The 12,713-nt window shown below is 50.5% G+C and overlaps 1 protein-coding gene across 2 annotated transcripts in view; it reads right to left on the reverse strand.

Moving 5' to 3' along the window:
• The window catches only part of FAF2 (Fas associated factor family member 2), a 54,816-nt gene extending 46,009 nt beyond the window's left edge, over positions 1–8,807 (reverse strand). Inside the window, exons 1-2 of one of the 2 annotated variants that reach the window (XM_085871147.1) lie at positions 8,541–8,805; positions 8,032–8,100 (exon numbers count right to left, since the gene is read on the reverse strand). In XM_085871147.1, the coding sequence (XP_085727273.1) occupies positions 8,032–8,100; positions 8,541–8,597 (126 nt within the window). In that variant the 5' untranslated portion in view covers positions 8,598–8,805. Of the gene's footprint in view, positions 1–8,031; positions 8,101–8,540 lie in introns of both variants that reach the window. The other variant, XM_085871148.1, reaches the window with a different exon arrangement.
• Positions 8,808–12,713: the final 3,906 nt, after the last annotated feature.

A 12,713-nucleotide genomic window follows, 5' to 3' on the forward strand; every position in this document is an offset into this window, starting at 1 on the left:
CGACCGGCACAGGCCTTGCAGCACAGCAGCTGCAGACGATCCAGCCGGCACCGGCCTTGCAGCACAGCAGCTGCAGACAATCCAGCCGGCACAGGCCTTGCAGAAAACAGCCAGCCGGCAGATGAAGCTGGCCAGCCTTTGCCGTTCAGTGGAGGTTGGTGGAGGGAGTGCGGTGGTGCTGGCCACTTGGAAGGCGGGCTCGGACCTACCTACCTGTCTCCCTCCCACCTATCGCCTTTGCCTGTCACTGTACATACCCACTCCCTTAATTTGTCAAACCCCAATTTAGCCCCAACTTATTTTTTTATTTTTTTTTTATTTTTACTTCCCCACTATATATCGTCCCCTAACCCCCTTTATCGTCCTTGTTCGGCTAACCTATCCTGTCACCGAGCCTACTCCCAACCCCTACGTTCCCTTCCCGGAGGGGAATAAGGGAGAGCTAGCGTCCTATGTCGAGGCCCAATCCAAGCCTCAGAATGGCCTCCCCAGAGTTCAGCGATCTATAACCAAAGTGGGTCCAGCAGCCCACAACGAGAGCGAGGGGATGGATGGTGCGGAGGGGTACACTTCCTAATCCACCCTAACCATTTAACTGTTAAACTACCCCGGGGCTTTCAACAAGCGCCTCTCGCTTAAACTATTGGTTCTATAAACCCAGATTCCCGTCGCCTGTGTTGGTGTCCTTACAATTTCGGGCCTCGCCCCCCAATTTTCTCTCCGTGCCCTCACACGGTCTCATGGCTGGGACACGTGGCTCCCTTTGGCAGGCACGACCCTCTGCCGATTCTCCCGCTATGGCACCCCCGGGCACTACACTGCCTCCGAGCCTACCAGCTCCCTAACACCGGGGAGTGCCCCCCATGGCACCTCCCCTGAAACGCACACGTGGCAGGCTGGCTTCCCAGGCCCCTTTCCGAGGGTCACCCGTGCCCACAACACTGCCCACGCGGCTAATGGCGCCCCGGGCCCCCGCACCAAGCAGGCGCACCCGTGCCCACTACGCTATCCCGGCCCCCCATTGGCCCTTGGCCTACCACGGCCGACTAGCCTGGTGCCCGGGGTACCCACTCAGCGATACTCACCTTTCGCAGCCACGCTCCCAGCCTGTCAACAGGGCTCCTGCACCCCTCCAAATGGGTTTCGAGCCTACTTCCCCACCAACAACAAAATGACTTCCATATTTGTTAATTTGACTAACCCCCTAACTCACTCTACATTGACCCCGGGGTCCCTTGGGCGGGAGTCACTCCTCCCCCCAATCACTCATCGCACCATGCATTCCCCATTCGCTCCACTCACACAGACCCACTGGCCTCACTCACTCACCAAGCACATGCTTCCAATTCACTCACCAACTCTTCAACACACTCACCGCTGAACTCTGCCATCCTTCTAACTACATTCCCTAACTAACTCGTGCTCCCACGTCGTCCCTTAAACTATAGCACGTTCCTTTTAACACTACGTCGCTAAACTACATCCCCTCTACACATTCACAAGTCTGTCACGGTCTTCTAAATCTATTCCCATTTTCCCATCCTAAATCTGGCTACAATCCCTCTAACTAATCCATTCCACGGACTCCATGAGGACATACCCCTGCCCCATGAAGTCGGTCTAGCTAAGCTAACCCTTCCCCCTAACTAGTTTCCATCCTGTGCCCTGGGAAGGGTGTCTTCCACCCCTTGCCCAGGAATCCTGTGCACCCGAAAGTGAGGCTTGTTTTTTTTTTTGTTTTTTTGTTTTTTTGTTTTTTTTTGTTTACATGCGCATCACCAGCGCGGCAACTCACAGCTCGCGCACTTTTCACCTGCCCGTGACGTCATGCAGCTGCACGTGTACCTCGTCCCTCCTTGGATGGTACCATCCGGCAGGGATACCCCTCCTGCCGGATTCCAACCCCACGTGCAGCCATGGCGTCACCGTGCGCATAAAAAACACAAGCCCCACGTCTTGAGGGGTTCCCCACGCGAACACATGTGCTTTGCCCGTTGGAGCTTAACACACACGATCGCGTGGAGAACCCGTCCGGTCCAAATCCGTAATCCTGCCTAAACTTTGTCCGTCCGCGGGATCGGCAAATCCGCCGCGTGCGTTTCCGGACCGGGACTTCACTCTCGCAAGCGAGCACGTGGGGGCCTCGTGCGTTGCACAGCACGGACCTCGTGCTCACTGCTGGGTGAACCCGGCACGGTCCCCGAAACAACTACAGCCGCTACTCGGCTTCCTTTCCTCACATGTCGCCGTCGTCGCCATTCGACCCACGCACACCTGCGTGTTATGACGCTCACACTCCATTCCATTACATTCACACCGGGAGACGCGGCTGCGTGCTCCCGCATGGCAACCGACATCTCCCTCACATACCGCTCTCTCACACACACGGTCTCCCTTGCACTCGGCCGTTCACTCACGCATGCCACCTCCCTCGCACACATGGCTCCACTCACTCGCGGCCTTCCACTCACTCGTGCCTCACTCATACACCGTGCCTCACTCACACACGCGGGGGCACTCAACCGCGGTGCTTCATCCACACACCGTCCCTCACTCACACACGCGGGGGCACTCAACCGCGGTTCCTCATCCACACTGGCCGTTTCATCCACACACACGGCCTCTTCCACACACGGTGCCTCATCCACACACGGCGTGCTGGGAAGCACGTACTCTGGCACCATCGCCACCACACCACTCACACACGGGGTCGCTTCCACACACGGGGACGCACTCACGCCTTGCACCACACACACAGGGACAACCACACTGGGGATTCGTGTCCCCACAAGGGTCTCCGGGGCCTCTATACCCCCCAAGCTCTCCGTGCACCTGTCCACAGCACTCCTCCTCTCAACCTCGCAAAGCACGACCGAACTCACCTGGTCGTGACTCGCCTCAAGGGGGCATACTCCCTCCCCTCGTTCCTGGAGGAGGCCATCCAGGTGCTCGCACTGGGTCTCTACCCAGTCCGCCAGCTCACCCCCATTATCCTCCCCTACCTCCGCGTGTGTGTGCGTCACTTACCCCGTCTTCATCGTGTAGTCTTCCCTCTATCGTTCCCATCTCCCTTGTCTCTGCCAACTCAGTCACCTCTTCACCCTTTACCTCCCTTGTCTCAACTATTTTTATTTCCTTTGTCGTCACCTCGTGTCTCGTCTCACACGTCTTGGTCTCCCCATTTAATTTTTCCCTTTCGGTCATCGTCACGACCCTCGCCCAACACGCCCCCCGAATTATTTTTTCACCCGCCTCCACCGCGGGCCTGTCAGCCGTTGCACCCCCACCCAGCTCGTTCGCTCCCACACGTGGAGTCGCCATTTTAAGCTCCCTGCTAACGGCCTTCATGCCCGCCTGCAGGCATCGGCCCATGTTCTGCGTCTCACCCCGCAGCTCTTTCATTTCTTCCCTCATTTGCTGTGTATTCGCATCCATCGTCGTTTTCACTTCGTCCATTTGCTTGTTCATTCCGTTCATTTCGTTTTTCATTTCCTTTGTATTTGTATCCATCTTTTCGTTCATGCCTTTCATTTCGTTTTTCATTTCGTTTTTCATTTCATTTGTATTTGTATCCATCTTTTCGTTCATTCCTTTTATTTCGTTTTTCACTTCGTTTGTCATTGCCGCCAGCATGGCGCAAAGCTGGGCCATGTCGGGTGCGCTTGGGTGAGCCGTTTCGGCAGGGGTTGGGGAAGGGTTTTGGTGGAGAGGGGAAGGGGAGGTGTCATACACCGCGGCCGCTGCCGCACCCATTTCGGGCTCTGGGTTCAGTTGGGCGAGTTCGTTTTCCTGTACAACCAACATTTCCTGCACGGGGATTTCATCTTGAGCCATGGATTCTACACATTCTACATCCATTTCTAATACCCCCGGCTCCCGCTCGCCTTGAGACGCCATCTTGCTTCTCTTAAAGGGTTAATTTAGCTCGCTCGTAATTTGGAGGGAATCGGGGGTCGCTTCTCTCACCCCTGGACCGATTCCCGTGAATTTAGCCGGAGACAGGAGAGCCCGTTTTCCCGTTCTCCGTTACCAGTGCCGTGAGGAGGGCGATGGATTTGTATCCCACTCCTGACACCAGTGTTGCGGATTCGCGCCCGCCGGCGTGCGGACGGCCACGTAACTGGAATCGCGGCACGTCGCCCACCGGACGGACAATCCAGTCGTGACCCTCTCGGACTAACGCTGGGAACCAGTCACAGGTGGACCTTTCGGTCTCACCACGATCGTGCCAATCGGCCCCCGCGTGGGATAGGGTTGCTCGCCAAATTCGACCTACCTAAGTACCCACACGGAGGGTAGACCGGGCGATCGCACCTCGCCGCAGGTCGACTTCGGACACGGGCCACTTTAAGCGACCCGTTCCGTACTATCGGGATAACCGAGCGGTGTTATTCGTCGGCCTCGACGGTTCGATTAATTATCGGGCGTTTCAGCCCACGACCAACCCTTTACGTGAAGCAAGATGGAGATTCAATGAAAGAAATGACGAAGCGAAGCGGGAAAACAGTTCAACAATAAGCACATTTATTTCGCGATGAACGGAAAGCACACATATACAATTCCACCAAAAGCACATGTAAAAGAAGAAGACAATGCAATATTACACAAAAAGCAAATGCAACAATGCAGATCTATCCGACTACCGGGCACACGGCAACACTTATACAATTTTACTTCACAGACGGCGCCGACAACACATATTCCCAAAGCAAAAGAAAAGAGAACCACCCTCCAGGATGAGGGGGGGTAGGCGGGCCTGGGGCCGAGACCGTGTCGGGCCTACCCGTCTGATGATGAGACGCGGAGCGGCGGTGGTGCCTCAACTCCGCGGGCCTCGCGGACAGTGTCTGGTAGGGGGTGGGAAGGGGGCCCCCTTTGTCGCACTATCTCAGCGCGGGGGGAAACAGGAGGGGGTTGCTGATGCTCGGGGAAAGGAGGATATAACCCTGTCTCGGGTCCCGCGGCGAGCGTCTCCTCCTCCACCTCGGTCGCGTTGCTGGCCTCTCCCTGTGCCGCTCCCGGCACCGACGCGAGCACCCCCTCGTCCGCCTTCGCCGCCGTCACCTCTCCACAGCTCTGTCCTCTTCACTCCGACTAGTATCACTTCTTTCCAGCTCCACCGACGACTCTCTTGAATTCCGCACACTCCACTCAACTTCCAACTCAACTCTTACTCCACTCTTACTCAACTTGTCTGACGAACGCAGTCGTTTTTATAAGCCCCGTGGCTTCGCTCTTTCACCCTTGACCCTTTGCCTCCGACCCTTCACCTGGCTCCCCATTGGCCCGAGGAAAAGTGGGCGTGAATGCTTTTTGATCCATGAATTTGCATATAGCGACCGCCCTCCAACGCCCTGGAGGCGGGGCCAAATCGCCCCTCGCTCACCGATTGGACGGAACAAAAGTGGGCGTGAGTCATTTTTGATCTGTTTTTCTGCGGAAAGTCCGTGATGTTTTTGAACACGCTGCTCGGTGCGCGCCCCGCACGAGTCCAGCATCGGTGCCCACGAGTGGCACGAGATGACGGTGATGCGATGGTGGCGAGTTGTGACGGTAAAGGTCGTGGCGGTTGTGGTGAAGCGGCATTGTGGTTGGTGGTTGTTGTTGTGAAGCGGCATTGTGGTTGGTGGTTGTTGTTGTGATGGCCGCGTTGTGGTTGGTGGTTGTGCGATGGCTGTTGAGACGTGGTTGGTGGTGGTAATAATGGCGGCTGGTCCAAAATAAAGATAGTAAAAGAAAAACGGCTATCCTGAAGAGTCGCAGCCCGCATGAATGACATTTATTCCCTCTAGACAACGGGTTTGGGCCTAACTACACATATACTTACCGAGATATCTCACCTAAGGGACCTGAATGGTGGTTTGTGAATTTCGTCAGAGGAGAGGAGAGGAGGAGGAGAGGGAGTAAGAAGCTCTGGAGAGAACACACAAAAAGCTCGGGAGAGAACGCACAAAAAGCTCAGGAGGGAACGCACAAAAAGCTCGGGAGGGAACGCACAAAAAGCTGGGGAGGGAACGCACAAAAAGCTGGGGAGGGAACGCACAAAAAGCTGGGGAGGGAACGCACAAAAAGCTGGGGAGGGAACGCACAAAAAGCTGGGGAGGGAACGCACAAAAAGCTCGGGAGGGAACGCACAAAAAGCTCGGGAGGGAACGCACAAAAAGCTCGGGAGGGAACGCACAAAAAGCTCGGGAGGGAACGCACAAAAAGCTCGGGAGGGAACGCACAAAAAGCTCGGGAGGGAACGCACAAAAAGCTCGGGAGGGAACGCACAAAAAGCTCGGGAGGGAACGCACAAAAAGCTCGGGAGGGAACGCACAAAAAGCTCGGGAGGGAACGCACAAAAAGCTCGGGAGGGAACGCACAAAAAGCTCGGGAGGGAACGCACAAAAAGCTCGGGAGGGAACGCACAAAAAGCTCGGGAGGGAACGCACAAAAAGCTCGCGAGGGAACGCACAAAAAGCTCAGGAGGGAACGCACAAAAAGCTCAGGAGGGAACACACAAAAAGCTCGGGGGGGAACGCACAAAAGGGTCATTCCATGTCAAATCATCAAAGAATCTGCCGTCATCTCTCAGATTTTTGTAAAACTTTGGGAACCAATTGGGACCCATGAAAAACGGCAAGAACTAAAATATTTTTGCTAACAGCCTCTTAATTAGTGAGATACACACTAACGAACTTTGGACTAATTAGCACGACGTCGCAAATTCAAATGGCCATATCTCTAAAAGTATAACACCCAGAGAGCTGGTTTTGGTGTCATTTTAAAGGTATTTCATGCCCTATGAATTTGTCTGGGTAACATTTTCCTACCTCCAACCACAAAAAAGTTATCACAAAATATAAACTTCAATCGTGAATCCCCAAAAAATGTATCCTTCAAATTTCCTCAAATTCATCCCAGAGGTACCTTATGATGTCAAGAAGCTTCAACATAAATTTTGTGATGGGCACTCTAATAGTTTCTGAGATATGAGCAATAATGTACATGTACGTATGGCATATAGGTTCGAAAATCAGCATTTGTAATGTATTATACAATCATTCTAACCTAGCCATGACAGGGAACACAGGGAACGACCATCAATTGCTTTGAAGTATCATATACTTTCATTTTCAACTGGGCCTGAGGGGAAGAAACAAGTGCTGCTGTTGCTGCATTGAAGAGGAAATTGAAAGCCAAAGTCAGGTTAGTGAACACTGTGTACTTGAACTCACTTATTGATTGTATAATACATTACAAATGCTGATTTTCGAACCTATATGCCATACGTACATGTACATTATTGCTCATATCTCAGAAACTATTGGAGTGCCCATCACAAAATTTATGTGGAAGCTTCTTGACATCATAAGGTACCTCTGGGATGAATTTGAGGAAATTTTAAGAATACATTTTTTGGGGATTCATGATTGAAGTTTATATTTTGTGATAACTTTTTTGTGGTTGGAGGTAGGAAAATGTTGCCCAGACAAATTAATAGGGCATGAAAATACCTTTAAAATTACAACAAAACCAGCCCTCTTGGTGTTATACTTTTAGAGATATGGCCATTTGAATTTGCAACGTCGTGTTAATTAGTCCAAAGTTCGTTAGTCTGTATCTCACTAATTAAGAGGCTGTTAGCAAAAGTATTTGAGTTCTTGCCGTTTTCCATGGGTCCCAATTGGTTCCCAAAGTTTTACAAAAATCTGAGAGATGACGGCAGATTCTTTGATGATTTGACATGAAATGACCCAAAAAGCTCGGGAGGGAACGCACAAAAAAAACGTTCCTTATGAAACCAAAAGGTGGAACAAGAAGCTGAGGACGAAAAACATCGAAATCGCCGTCAACTCGAAACGACATGTCCAAGTTCGATCGTTGGCCTCCAAAATTGTCCTGGGACTGTCCGTCAAGTCGTGAACGACAAAGACACGTGACAAAGCCGAACACAACTACAGTGCAACAGGTGAGAAGTATCAGGTGTGAAGGATAACGGGAGTTTGTTAACTTCGTACAAGTTTAACCAAGTTTCTCCCAAAGTACCTCGATGCTCCAGTGATGTCTTTGCAGCGTTTGTCTGCATTGGTCCATTGACTCGATCCCCGTGAGATCCTGCGGAAAGACGTCCGTTCCAAGCAGTTAAAAAGCCATTCGAGGCGTCAAAAACCAAATGCGGAACAAAGAACTGAAAGCAGGAGAAGAATAACGATATATAACATCAACAACAACAACAATAAGAAAGTCCTTCAAAAGTATTTCGAAGCAAACGTGACGGTGACGACGGGTTCTGGTGACGACGGTGAAGGACGTCACGTGGCCACGATGAGCCACTCAAGCCGCGCGGTTTGTGGCACGCGCACACACACACGAACGTGACGCTGCGATTTCATACAAACATCAGGACACGGGATCCCCAACGCGATGGAACATGTTGTCGGCACCACAATGTCAGATAAACACAACATCCGACAACTAAAACGTCCACGAGGATGACGCACAACGATGCCGCAGCACGATCCTCACGGACCCGTGAAGTTCATGTTCATGTTCACCTGAAACTGCAATAACTTCTCTGTCTGCTCAGCAGACAACCCTTCTTGGTCCGCCATTTTGCTCGGCGCCGGCCTCGGAACGCGAAGATTTCCCAACTTCCTGTGGACAATTATTTCGTAAATCGACAGGATTTTCCGTTTTCTTAAACCTTTTGATTTACGCTAAACTAATAAGAGTTTTAATAACGATCGAGTTGTACATATTTGTGACGTTCGCGTGACTTCCGAGCGACCACCCGTCCGCCATTACTACCGATGACGTGTCGAGAATCGAAACGCTCGACTGCGCAGAAATTATACAATGAGTGATAAAAACAATAAATAAATATATCCACACAAAAACCTTGTTGTACCGAAATGGCAAAAGGATTCAGTGTAATCAACGATAATAAAAATTATTTAAAATAATAATCATCTAGGATGAAGCAAAACACGACACATGCACAGAACTCTCGAACTGTAGTTGTGTGTGTGTGTGTGTGTGTGTGTGTGTGTGTGTGTGTGTGTGTGTGTGTGTGTGTGTGTGTGTGTGTGTGTGTGTGTGTGTGTGTGTGTGTGTGTGTGTGTGTGTGTGTGTGTGTGTGTGTGTGTGTGTGTGTGTGTGTGCGCGCGCTACGTTCACGGGGGGGTCGTGTTGTGCAATGGGGGTGGACAAGCGGTGACGGTGCAACTGGTGCAGGCAGTGGTGACGGTGCAGCAGGTGTGGGCAAGGGCGGAGGTGCAGTGGATGCAAGCAGTGGCGGAGGTGGAGTGTGTGCAAGCAGTGGCGGAAGTGCAGCGGGTGCAAGCGGTGGTGGATGTGCAGTGGGTGCAAGTGGTGGTGGATGTGCAGCGAGTGCAGGCAGTGGTGGAGGTGCATTGGTGGAGGTGCAGCAGGTGAGGGAAGTGGCGGATGTGCAGCGGGTGCAAGCGGTGGCGGAGGTGCAGCGTGTGCAAACAGTGGAAGATGTGCAGCGGATGAGGGCAGTGGCGGATGTGCAGCTGATGATGGCAGTGGAGGATGTGCAGCGGATGAGGGCAGTGGCGGAAGTGCAGCGGGTGCAAGCGGTGGTGGATGTGCAGTGGGTGCAAGTGGTGGTGGATGTGCAGCGAGTGCAGGCATTGGTGGAGGTGCATTGGTGGAGGTGCAGCAGGTGACGGAAGTTGTGCAGGTGCGGCGGGTGCAAGCGGTGGCGGAGGTGCAGCGTGTGCAAACAGTGGAAGATGTGCAGCGGGTGTAAGCGGTAGCGGATGTGCAGTGTGTGCAAGCGGTGGCAGAGGTGCAACGGTGCGGGCAGTGGCGGATGTGCTGCAATAGAAATTGGTAGAAATGAGGTCTGGGAGAGTTTTAGTGGGTGATGAGATTATTAAATATGCAGATTCTTCATTCTGCTGGAAGGATTGTGGACACAGAATTCTGTGCAGTTTTGAAGGAGCAGGAGTTGGGGACATTGAAGGAAGGGTGAACGATATTGTATCGGGTCATGGCAGGAAGAAGTTGGTTGTGGTACACCTTGGTGTGAATGATGTAGGGAAAGTTTACTCGGAGGTTTTGAAAAATAGACACAGGATATTGGGTAAGTGGTTGAAAGAAAAGGGTTGTGAGGTCATGTTTTCAAAGATTCTCCCAAGATTAGGAAACAATGTAGAAATTATGTGCAGAACAATAGACGTCAACCAATGGCTGGAAGAATGGTGTTGGGAGGAAGGTTTTACATTGAAGAAGCAGTGGGAATCATTTAGGAGACAAAGGGAGTGTTTCCAGAATGATGGCCGTATGTTTAAGAGAAAGGGGACAGCAAGTTTTGCAGTGGTTAATTGGGGAAGGAATTCAGGCTTGTTTAGATCAGTGGAGGGTGGGGAAGGTATTAAGGAAGGAACTGATGAAGTAATTGTGATGAGTAAGGCCAGGCAAGAAAATGGGATTTCAGGAAGGGAAAAGTTAAATATATTCTCCACCAATGCAAGGAGTTTACGTAATAAGATGAAAGAGCTTGAAGCCGAAGTAGATAGCGAGGAGTATGATATAGTTGCAGTGAGTGAGACATGGTTTAAGGAGGAGAGTAACTGGAGGACAGGATTAGAAGGCGACAAGGTGTATCGGTGTGATATGAGGAGCAGCAATCTGGGTAAAGGACAGCATTGTATCAAGAGAAAGGGGTGACATTAAGGAAGAAACAAATGTTGAGGATTCTGTGTGGGTAGACATTAGAGATTGTAAAAACAGGAAGATACTGGTGGGATGTTTTTATAAGGCTCTGGGTGTGGAGGAGGAAGAGGAAGGAGTACATAAAGAATTCTAAAGGGCATGTGGTGAGGGAAGAGTATTGATTATGGGGGATTTTAACTTGCCAAGGATAGATTGGGTCCAGGAATATGGAAAGGGCAGAGCAGATGAGGATTTCCTAGTTTTATTCCAAGATTGCTTTTTAACCCAGTTTGTAGATAAGCTCACGAAGGGGAGTACAGTGTTGGACCTCCTTTTAATTAACGATCCCAATATGGTGGAGAAGGTGGAGGTCAGGGAGCATTTAGGAGCAAATGACCACAACTCTGTGTGTGCAAAGATTCTGTTAAGGGTTAGAGTTCACAACAGTAGGGTAAGGCTATTAGAGTTCAGGAAGGCAAACTTTGAGGGTATGAGGAGAGAGTCGGGTGATGTAGATTGGGAGAAGCTAACAACAGGACAATCACCATCAGAAAAATGGGAAACCTTCAAGGACCAAATGTGTAGAATGCAGAGTGAGTACATTCCAATGAGGTGTAAAACTAGAAGCAGAAAGAGGCCAGGGTGGTTGAGCAGTGAGATAAGGAACACTATTAAGGAGAAGCAGAAGGTATTTAATAGGTTTAAAATAACAGGACTGGTGTTAGATTTATATCACTATCGAAGTAAACAGAGGTAAGTTAAGAAAATAACTCGGCAAGCCAAAAGAGAGTATGAGAAGGACATGGCGAAGAATATTAAACATAATATCAAGGCTTTCTTTCAGTATATCAGGGGAAAAGAACAGGTTAGGACCAGTGTGGGCCCATTGAGGAATAGCATTGGGAGAGTGGTTAGTGATGAAGGTGAGATGGCAGGCTTATTAAACAGGTATTTTTCTTCAACTTTTACACAACATCAGTCAGGAGAATTGCCAATCTCTGAGAGTATCTATTGAGGAGGTCAGAATGGGCTTTACAGAAGATCCAGGTTGGAGTGGAGGAAGTAAAGGAACGGCTAGATAATCTAAGAAAAGATGTGGCACCGGGTCCAGATAATATGCAACCCAGAGTATTGAGGGAGGGATAGCCTGGTGTTGGCGCAGTGGTTAGGGCAGCGGCTTGGTATCCAAGAGGTCCTGAGTTCAAGCCCCATTGAGCCACTGAATTAATACACCAGGGGGTTGACTCAGCCTGTCATCCTTCCGAGGTCGGCGAAATGAGTACCAGTATACTGGGCCGGTGTATACCCCGGTTAAAATAGGTGTACCATATCCCTGTGTCGTAAGAGGCGACCAGGGTTGCGTCAGGAAGGGCATCCGGCGTAAAACATGTGCCAAATCACTATGCGGATCATACGGATGATCCGCTGTGGCGACCCCTAAGGGGAGCAGCCGAAAGAAGAAGAAGAGGAGTATTGAGGGAGGTGGCTGAGCAGGTAAGCAAGATGTTAACGGATATTTTCAATAATTCGCTGGAGTCAGGACAGGTACCGGAGGATTGGAGAGCATCAAAAGTAACATCATTATTTAATAAAGGATCCAGAGAGGAATTGGGAAACTATAGACCTGTTAGTTTGACTTCAGTTGTGGGTTGTGGGGAAGGTGGTGGAGACATTAATTCAGGACCAGATGAGGAAACATTTAAATAAATACAAACTAATTAAAAATAGACAGCATGGGTTTACCAAAGGTAGTTCCTGTTTAACTAATCCTTTAGAGTTCTATGAAGCAGTGTCTGATTAGGTGGATGAGGGAAATAAAGGCAGTGGAGAGAGTATATCTTGACTTGAAGAAGGCATTTGATAAGGTACCACATCGGAGGTTGTGAGCCAAAGTGAGGGATTGTAGGTAAGTTTAGATATACTATAAGACAGCAGAAAAAGTAGATAAGTATAAGTTAGAATTAAATAGATACCTGGAAGTTCTGGAGGTAGAGGGGTATAGGGATGTTGACAGGACTTTGAGGTAGTTTGAGCATTGATGGGTG

Source organism: Eptatretus burgeri, chromosome 2 (genome assembly GCF_056783735.1).
Source record: "Eptatretus burgeri isolate ZD-2024b chromosome 2, Ebu_testis_v1, whole genome shotgun sequence".
Classification (NCBI taxonomy): Eukaryota; Metazoa; Chordata; class Myxini; order Myxiniformes; family Myxinidae; genus Eptatretus; species Eptatretus burgeri.